Source organism: Crocodylus porosus, unplaced genomic scaffold (genome assembly GCF_001723895.1).
Source record: "Crocodylus porosus isolate Cpor-Errol unplaced genomic scaffold, CroPor_comp1, whole genome shotgun sequence".
Taxonomy (NCBI): domain Eukaryota; kingdom Metazoa; phylum Chordata; order Crocodylia; family Crocodylidae; genus Crocodylus; species Crocodylus porosus.
The window spans coordinates 729,043-739,173 of NW_017728923.1; the positions used below are offsets into that span (position 1 = coordinate 729,043).

General features: G+C 45.2%; 1 protein-coding gene across 3 annotated transcripts in view; it reads left to right on the plus strand.

The window, feature by feature from the left end:
• WDR90 (WD repeat domain 90) overlaps positions 1 to 9,093 on the plus strand; it is a 54,559-nt gene extending 45,466 nt beyond the window's left edge. For 2 of the 3 annotated variants that reach the window (XM_019539844.1, XM_019539847.1), the window contains 8 exons: positions 170 to 341; positions 967 to 1,089; positions 1,292 to 1,472; positions 1,957 to 2,087; positions 4,507 to 4,650; positions 6,019 to 6,138; positions 6,699 to 6,783; positions 8,094 to 9,093. In XM_019539844.1, the coding sequence (XP_019395389.1) occupies positions 170 to 341; positions 967 to 1,089; positions 1,292 to 1,472; positions 1,957 to 2,087; positions 4,507 to 4,650; positions 6,019 to 6,138; positions 6,699 to 6,783; positions 8,094 to 8,251 (1,114 nt within the window). In that variant the 3' untranslated portion in view covers positions 8,252 to 9,093. Of the gene's footprint in view, positions 1 to 169; positions 342 to 966; positions 1,090 to 1,291; positions 1,473 to 1,956; positions 2,088 to 4,506; positions 4,651 to 6,018; positions 6,139 to 6,698; positions 6,784 to 8,093 lie in introns of those variants that run through there. The other variant, XM_019539846.1, reaches the window with a different exon arrangement.
• The last annotated feature ends 1,038 nt before the right edge of the window (positions 9,094 to 10,131 follow it).

The window sequence follows — 10,131 nt, forward strand, 5'->3', positions numbered from 1 at the left end:
CTTAAGTTCTAATAAGCTGTCATTGCAGTTTTTAGATATGAATATCTAGGTAAAGCTAACCTTGTCCATCAGAAGGCTACCCCCTCAGTTCTCCAAAGAAGTGGAATAACAGTTGTCCCCTACCTGTTTATTGTCATAGGCATTTATTTTGTGCAATCCTTTCCCCCAGGTCTAGCTCAGTCCTTTTGGAACATGAGATGACCTTAGATGGAACAATAGTCAGTGCAACCTTTGATGATTCTCTGGAAATGGGAATTGTGGGCACCACTGCAGGAACATTGTGGTACATCAACTGGGTGGATAACACAAGCATCCGACTAATCAGTGGACACAAGAACAAGGTTTAAAGAGATTGGAAAGGGGGGAATTGGTGTTGTAGGGATGTTTATATGTTGTGTGCCACCAGGCTGCAGAGGTGATAGGTGGGCCCAGCTGAAAGAATATGTGCTAATGCCCACTGGGGCACTGCTGAAAAAAATCTCACTGTTCTTGCCCTGTAGAAAGATAGTCTTGTGGCTAAAATGGGGACTTTTAAGTCAGGAAATCTGTGTTCCCCTCCCTGACTTGCCACAGATTTCCTTTAGGATTGTGGGCCTGTCAGTTAACAGCTCTGTGCTTTTCTCCTCAAGTGAAGGGGAAATAGTTGTGAGACTTAATTTTTGGTTTCTAGAACACTAAGACCTCAAAAGATTAACTGGAAGTATTCTCTTACTTATTAGCTAGACTTTTTTCTAATGGATAAAGTTGTTTCCATTATTAGCTCAGTTAATTCAGAGCACCATTACCTCTAGCTTTCTTTGAAAAAAAAAAAAGAAAAAGAAAAATCCTATCTCCTTCAAAGTTCTTGTATGTGGTCTGTTACCAGAGAACTTGGTGGAAAGTAGCTACAGATGAGACTAGGAAAAGATATACATTGTGTTTCACTATTTGTAGAGTATCTGTGTTGAGTCATCTTTGTTACTGCAGGTAAATGAAGTGACATTCAGTCCCAGTGAGTCTCACTGTGCCACCTGTGGTGAGGACGGCAGTGTGAGGGTTTGGTCTGTGGCCAGCATGGAGCTGGTGGTACAGTTTCAAGTGCTGAACCAGGTAATCACTCAGTGTCCTGGGTTGTCTTGATAGTAGCCATTACCTGCTGCCATGTGGCTGTCCAATGCTGGTCCATTCCATGTCTTCATGGAGTAAACCAGAATTGGAAGAAGTTTGGAAGCTTTTTGGAATCAAAGCTGTGTAAATGCCTTTGTTGCATGTGAGCAGCAGTAACACATGTATACATTGTTCCTCTTTGTAGAGCTGCCAGTGTTTGGCTTGGAGCCCTGCCTCTGTCTCCTATGGTGAGGATGAGAATCAGCATGTTGTGGCAGGGTACAGCGATGGCACCCTCCGTGTGTTCAGCATTTCAAGGACAGAAATGGAGCTGAAAATGCACCCCCATGCTGTTGCACTGACTGCAGTTGCCTACTCTGCAGATGGTGAGATCATTCGTTATTGTCCATAACTGATATCCAGCTGTTGCACCTAGGAGCATGGCACTGGCCATGCAGCTCTGCTTCTCTGTGCTTAGGAAGTCCAAATGCAGCTCTGACTCCCAGCCCTTCTGGTACTTAGTGAACATCCCCAGACCTAGGGAAGACAGAGTGGCAGGTTCTCAGTTGAAGAATTAGTCAGTGAAGCTGTGCCATTTTATGGCAGCTTAGTGACACTGTGCCAGGTGATACCAATCTTGGTAAAACTAGAATTTGGAACATGACAAAAACTTCCTTTGGGCTTTTCTGCCGAAAGGTTTTCTTTCTAAAGGAATGCTTCAAAGAAAATTAAACACCCCTGTGACTCCCATCTTCCTTCTTCCACCCCCTGGAATGTATTTGGGAAGCTTAAGTTGCAATCTTTCCCTTTTTTGGCCTTTTCTGTTTCTACGGAAAGTTGCCTAGGGCTCTCCTCTTCCCCCATCTGCAGGAGAAATCATCTTATCTGGAAGCAGGGATGGGCTAATAGCTGTCAGCAGCCCTCGGACTGGAATGACCATTCGTCTCCTTACTGACCACAAAGGATCCCCCATCTCCGTTATTCAGTGCACAAAGAAACAGGTGAGTGCTGAGCCTGGGAGTCCTGTTGCTCTTACTGTAGAGCAGGGTCTCTGACACTGGTAAGCCACAGCTATGATATACTTGAGCCACATGAGTTAGAGTGCTGCTTAATTTGTTTTCCCTCTTCTCATTTTCCTCCCCCGCACGCACTCCTTCCAAAGTATCTTGTTCATTTGAGTAAGGAGCATCTTCAGTAGAACAATATCAAGTTTGATAAAGTTCAGGCCCTAACTTTCATATGTGCAGAGTGGCTGAAATGCAGTTCTAGATGTTTGCATGTCCAACATGCATTCCACTTCATGGATGCACTCAAGCCAGAAACTTTTGGCCATCGGCACCAAATCAAGCAAAGCCGGTTAGATTCCCTGTATTAACCAAGCAAGCATCCACTGAACAGACTTATTCACATACTTACTAGTCTTGTCATTGTTAAGCTTATGGATGAATCCAAACCGTGTTTTCAAGGTGGTTACCTGCCCCTCTTCTCTCCCAGCCAAAGTATTAGTGCTAGATGCATCCTGGCAGTGGAGCACAAACTCACAAGTTTGTGGACCAGCCAAGAACAAATTCTCCACTTAAACTTCTGGGCGTTGAGGGCCATGCATCTGGCATGTGAGGCTTTTCTTCCATCTGTCAAGTGCAAATGATGGGCAAGGTAACTACAGTGTTTTTCTTGAACAAACAGCTGGGAGCAAGTTGCAATCCCTTTGCCCAGAATCCTTGTGTAGATTCAGAGCTTCTGAATTGACAATACTGCCCAAGTGCTTTCCCCAGGTGTGGAGTGCTCTACCAGAGAGTGATCTCCAACAAATCACCTGCAGAGAGGAGTTGTCCCTGAAGTGACAGCATGGCCAGTATTCCAGAAATAGTTTTTCATGACAAGGTCCTATTTGTCATTACAAAAAACAGAAAGTATCACCCTTTCTGTTCTAGGTTTGGTTATCCCAGATTTTGTAATAGAGACACTTCTGCTTTCCTGAGGATCAGCGTTCTGCATATGCATTCCCTCTAGCTCCCATGGTTGCCAGGGTTAGCTGGAAGTTGAAACAAGAATGGGGTGGGAGAAGTCTGATAACCTTGACTTGGCTGAGGCAGCAATTTTGATTCTCTGATCCGCAAAACTTCTGACATCCAGGACGTAGTATTGTGGAACCCTGGCCAGATTTTGAACTTTGCTCTTCAGTCAGTTTTTACCTCCTGTCTGGATATTGAGGGCCTAACTGCACCAGGAAAGGCACATCTGTATAAAGAACCCTGACTAGCTCTAGGAAAAACTTGACTAGAGCATCTTATGTTAGTAAAGGAAAAGATTTTCCATCCAAACATTCCTTTCTGTTGCCTCTGTCCAGATTGCAGGTTTAAAACTGTCCAGAACATGAGGTGGGGATAAAAATGACAGGCCTCTCAAAAGGTTGCCTGGCAGCTATCTTAATTGAAACTCCTGTGCAAAGACAATCTATGTTCTGGTATTTTATAGTAGGAGGGTTTATAGAAGGAGTGATAAGGGTTTACCTGCCCCTAAGGGCACCGGTCCCTTGGGACCTTTACTTGATTCTGAAGAACTTTATGGGTCGAGGCTTTAAGCTCTCTCTCATTAGTCTGCTAAGAAAGTTTTCATAGCAACAGTGATATTGGCCAGGATAGTTAGAAACGCATGCTCTGACGATATGTCCCCCAGCATAAGGTTTTGTTAAGGCTTTGTCCTAAATCCCACTCCAGCTGTGGTAAGAGATTTCCATCTGAATCCAGTGAGTATTGCTGACCAGATGGGTCTGGCTGAACTGTGCTTGGCATTATGTGCATCTGAAATGGAATACTTTTGTGTACAACACAACTTGGAAAACAAGTTATGTTACAGGTTAGAAACAGTTTCCTTCACCACATAGGGAATCAGAATCCCTAATAACCTGCTGCCGGCTTCTCACCAACAAAAGTGACACTTGAAGCACCAGAAAAATTGAAGAGGTTCTGCTTCAAAAGCAACAAATACTTGCATTCACTGTGCCATTGGAACAAAAGAGGGAATGTGATGCCTTTATTAGAAGAGACCACAATAACACTGGCCGGAGTCAAACATAATGGGGTTAGACACAATATTTCTCTCCCAGCAAATTTCTCCCTTCAGCCCTGAGCAGAGAGCCAGTTATGTCACAAACTGCTGTGTTGTCCTCGTGTCCACAGTGCTAGTCTGAGGCATTAAACATGTTTCACTTGTGCTAAGAGACTTAACCACTCTTGTCCAGACAGGAAAAATCTAGTGCATTAATCCTGTTTTTAATCCCTTGTTACTTAAAATCTTAGTGCTGATAAACTCTGTCCTCTGTCAGTCTGTGTCAGTTTGCAGCCTTATCTTAAAGGTCTCCTGTGCCATTTCTCTGCTGTATTTATGTGCTTATAACTGTGCTTGTATGTTTGGCAGTACCATGACTTTGGGGTGGAAGGTTGTGAACTCTGGTTGGCTGCAAGCTCAGATCGACGTGTCAGCATCTGGGTCTCTGACTGGCTAAAGGATAAATGTGAGCTCATTGACTGGCTAAGTTTCCCAGCCCCAACAAGCCTTGAGGTAAGAGTAAGGTTTACTGACTGACTGACAGGCACATGCAACATGATTGCCAGGGCCAGGTGTAGCTCAGACTCCTGCAGCACACTTGCATTGTTATCTGTATGCATGAAAGGTTTACTTGGGAGCTGCTTGTAATCAGTGTTTACTGAAGCAGACCAGGGGGCATTTTTAACCTTCCTTTAAGATGAAGATTTGCACTGTGAATCCCTGTGCTGCGTAACCACTGAGAAATATTTGCTATGTAGGAACTGCAGCTCTTAAAATTTGATTTACAAACTGTTGGTACCCTGTGCTGTACAAAACACAGACACAGGATTTTTCTGAATAAACGAGCCAGGAGTCAGTAAGGTCAGTACAAAAAAGAGCATGCTAATCACAGGTTTTTAGCTAAGTTTGCCACTCAGAAATAACATTAATATTCTGAGTAAGTAGCCTAGCAATTGAGTAGGTAAAAATAACCCAGATATGCCCATATTAATGTTATCACATGTATAAAACATCCAAAGTGTGCATGGCACTTCAGAGAGCTCTAAGGCAGGGCTCTGCTTAGAGCTTATGCTCCAAATTAGATGCAAGATCTAGGACAATCATTCAGACATCAGGTGTAGAGATCTTGGTGAGGAGGCTGCTGGAAGAAAGCTTTGGGAAAGAAATGGGGTTAGGGAAAGAGAAGGCAGGAAATATCATTACTGCACAGCACATGGAGGCTGTTCCAATTGTAGGTGGCAGTCTGTAAAAGGTAATTTAGTGTCTTGTGATGTGAAGTGATTGCTTAGGGAGCTGTCATCCTTTGAGCTTAAGCACCTCTCCAAGCCTAGAGGCACCTTTCCAAGTTTTTTTTTCTCATCCTCAAATGCTTTTTAAAAATAATTAAGGAAATCCCACTCACTGTGCAGGAAATTAGCTTGCCATTGTGTTCACCTGGACTGACACCCAGAACTGAGGTCTTGGAACTTTTAGAAAATATTTTCACTCCCTGAGAAATTAGCAGGCTTTTCTGTATCCTCAACCACTCCCATACTTCAGCCTGAAAGTGTAGATGATGTGTAGGTGAGGTTTAGTTCATTGGATCTTCCTTGCATTCCACCACAATCTACAGCAAAGAGCATTGTGATATGTTCTTGAGGCAATGTAACATTTGGGTGCTATCAGTGAGTATAGGTACAGGAGTGTGGCATAAGAACCTGAGAACATACTTCTGTCATATAAATTCCATGGTGCAGTGCCCCATGTGCTCTGTCAGCAGCCCAAGGGAGGAGAGACTGATGGCTCTAAGTGTTCTCCTTTCCCTTTCCCCATGCTTCTGGCCTTGATGAAGTAACTGCTGATAAGTTAACTTTCTAACTCTGCTCTTATTTCCTCTCCTAGGCTCCTGGCAGCCTTCCTCCTAGCCTAGCAGCATTCTGCCCTTGGGACATGGGGACTGTGGTCTATGTGGGCTTCGGGCTGCAGAAGGAGGTCCTCTTTTACAGTCTGTGCCAGAAACAGGTACCTATTGTTTTCTCTCTGCATCCTTGGTGGGGCAAGCTAATGAGCCAAGTTTGTCTGCTAGAGCAGGAACTCTTCTATGCTTGTATTTGGGGAGCCATATGAAATTCACTCAGGTCACAGACTCCAGCCGTGGTTCATGTGATGGGACATGCACAAGACAGGCAGGTGAACCTGCAGCTGAGGTGGAATGAAATGGGGGAGTTGACGGGTAGTAGAATTGGCCAGACAACTACTTAATGTGCTAGCTTTTGTGTTCCAGGCCAGTAGTGAACAGCAGGGGGAGCTGTAGCTCAGAACTCAGCTGCATCCACACCTGGTTGCTGTCACTGCTGGTTTGTTTCTTTTTGCTTTCATGAATGCTAAGGTTCTCTCAGCTCTGAATACCCTTCTGGAAATATGAAGAGCTTGGCAGCTTCCTGAGCTCAGCGAATGCTATGCATCTGTCAGTGCCGGTGACAAGTTTGTTAGCTGTCCTCTTGAGAGGGCCCTGTTAGCCTGTTTTGCTGCATGTTAATTTTGAAGAGGCTGGTATCAGTGTTTCTCTTGCTTGAATGCAGGTCGTTGAGAAGATCCCCTTATCACATTTTGCCACTTCACTGAGCCTGTCCCCTGCAGGCCACTTGCTGACTGTTGGCTTCAATGGTAAGTGTCCAGAGGGAGCAAACTTAGGTAAAACAGCACCACCCAGAGACCCCCTTTTCTCCTCCGTACAGCTGCCAGGGTAGTAGCTGCATCAAAAACAACAGCTTGCATTTGATTCTGGAAAAGTCTCCCCTTCCCTGTCTCTATGTGAACAACCTTATTTCCCTTCGCTAGCTGTCAAAATATTTCCCTTATGCTCCTGCTCTTGAGGTCCAGGGACTTTTATCCTCCTCTAAGCAGGGTGTATACTACTCCTGCATAAAAGGGCACTGGAGGTTGGCAGCTGAAGCTAGGCAAATTCGTCATCACCAAGATGTAAGTATTTATGAGTGAGGGTGATTTAAACAGTGGAGCAGATTACCTCAGGGTTGTGATGAGTTCTCCATTTAAGTCTCAGCTGGGGCATCTTTTATAAGAGGGACTGTAGTGCATGGTTTTCAAGATAGGCCATGGTCCACTGATGGGCCTGCAAGGTCAAAGTATGTGGTCTGTGGATCACAGCCCCTTTCAGTTGCAAACTGAATGGTGAGAGTACAAGGAGGTCTGCAAGGATTTGAAGGATTCTGACTTTAAACTAAATGCATCTGTTATCCTCTCTGAGCTCTCTCCATTAGCATGTGTCCTTGCCTGTCAGTGTGCCAGGAAACCTCAAACTGTTGCAGTGTCCCTAAAAGCCTGCAATACAGCTTATATGCCATAGAATGACAGTCTGACACAGCATGGGGCTGCCATTCCCACTGATTATCAGCCACTAATTGCCTGCTTGCTTCTGTTAGAAACTATTCCCCATCACTCAGCTAATCAAGAAGCAGTTTCAGTGTGCCTGTGTGGGAAGGTTTCCTTTACAAACTCCAAGAAGGGTGGTAATTATCAGTAAACGGAGCTAAACAGCAAAGCATAGAAGGACAGGAACTCTTGCTTTATCTAGAAGTGCTTCATACCCAGGGAAACCCATTTCAGTACTTAATTACTACAGGTCCTCCAGTATTGCTCTTTCTAGTGCTCAGCTAGGGAATTGGAGATACCCATCTGTTTGTTCAGGCACGTAACGGCGGACTGGGAAAGTTATTCAGCCCTGAGGACCCACAAATGGGGGCAAGAAGCCACTGGAGGGGAGCTTGCACTGTTTCTGTGGATGGAGACCTATGGTCTCTGTTGCTGCTAGTCCATTCACCAGAGCTCATTGTGTTTCACACTTAGGACTGGCAGCCTTGTGCAGGAAGCTTAGGTATCTCAGAAACAACATATGTTTTGTATGACAAGCGGGGGGTGTTATTTGTGTCCCTTGATGGACTCTGTTTCCTCCACAGAGCGCCTGCTCCGGCTGATTGACTGCACAACCAGAACAGAACAAGACTTTGCAGGGCACGATGACTCTGTTCACCTCTGCAGATTCACCCCTTCAGGCAAACGCCTTTTCACAGCTTCCTACAATGAGATTCTGGTGTGGGAGATAATGAGCAGATGAACCAAACAAGTTCTTCTGGCAAAGGCAAGAGGGGTGTTTTTGAACAACAGATGAGAACTGAGTGCTTGTCACTGAGGCAAGAGAGGCTTTTCAGACCAGACTGCCTCCAACCCAGATCAAGGAAGAAGAAAATAAATATTTATTTCTTGATGTCCTTAGACTACAGCATGACAGACTATGTAAACATGATCCAGATTCTTGAGATCCTCTTGACTGCTAGGTAGTGGTCCTGTTCCAAACCACACCCACCCCCTCCTGTTTGTATGTCTGGGCTTTGTAAACTTGCAGGAAATTGAACCAGTGTTTAATCATAAATTGGATTTGGTCTTAGTGCACAACCTGACCTACAAGATAGGATGTATATTTGGAGTCTTGACCCAGCTTAAAAAGTTATCAGTTGGTACCTTGTTAGCAGGCTCTTGAGGCCAAGAATTGAATAAACTGTGGAGAGTAAAATCCCCTTTTCCTGTTATGAGCAATCCTCCTAGCCAGGGTTAAGCCACATCAGTAGGTTAGGGAAGGGTGGCTTTCACTTCCACAGCTTTTACTATTTTCTGTACTTGGAGGATGATATCCAGGGCTGTCAAGACAGTATCCTTCACAAACACTTGCATCACTTGAATAAGAGAACACCTATGCACTAACCAGAGATATGGGTGGTCTTCCTGTTACAATGCAGACCTGAGGTATTTTGTGTGTAAATGATCTGGACCCAATGGCTACGGGTGTCATTTGGAATGTAATATAATATTAAATTTTTTTTTAATTAGGGAGATTTTTCTATTTGGTTTTTGCAAGGTGTATAGTTTTAAAATAAAGACATTTGGTTGATTTTTCTGCCAATGGTTCTTTGTAACATTTCTTTGCACGCCACAGCTGCTTATTCTAATGTTTGTTCTCCATCTTCTGCATGTACCACCTTTTTAAGACCACAGCTAGAAATTGAGACCTGGGACTATTTCCCAGACCCAGATCTAGTGAAACAGGTTTTCTTGTTCTATTGTGCTCCCCTGTTGCAGCTTCACAGTCTTAGATATTGGCAAGAGGTGCAAGTTTGTCACTTCCCCAAAGAACTTAGTTGAATTCAGTGTAATTGCATGCACATCTCTGCTTTATTACAGTAGGGTGGATCCAGAGTCAGTCTACAGTCTCTGAATGTCCAGTGATACAGCTGAGCTCAGAATCTGGTATGTGTTGTACTACCTGGCTGAATTGCTGTTCGCTAATGTGAGCAGCGAGTCAGGGACATTGGGAATGCTGGGCAGCAGTCCTTTGCTTTGGAAGTCGTTCTGTTTCACTGGGCTCTTCTCAATCTTTGCTTGATTGACAGTCAAACTCCCTCTTGATATTCAGAGCTGTTCTAAGATGTGGGCCTTATGGTTCATTTATTTGACCATTACTTGTGGTGGTGAGGGTATGTGTCAGGGAAGATTTGATGGCATCATCTTTACCTCTGAACCATGCAGGTGGGACAAAAGTAACAAGCAGCATTTGCCTCTTAATTCTGAAAGAGGCAATTTTAGGAGGGGAGGGGTAGGAAGTGTCGTGATGTGCAGCTGAAGGGACTGCTCTGGCCTCTTCCAAATGCCTGCTCTGCTTTGGGGTATCTGGATGGAACGCACCGAGCTCTCTTCTAACCTCACAACACAGCACTTGATTTTAAAGAGGGCCACGTTTGACCTCCTGAGGCCCCTTCCAAACCGAGCCCTGGCGGCTTCAGCCGCCCCGCTCCTGGGGCCCCCCCGGCGGCACCTCCCTCCGGCCACGCGGGGCGCTGTGGGGCTGCCGCGGCCCAGGCTGGCGACGCTCGTGCCTCGCCCACGAGCTCTGGCGGGCCCGGAAGTGCGGGCGGGGCGGGCGGCAAGAGCGCGGCGGCGATG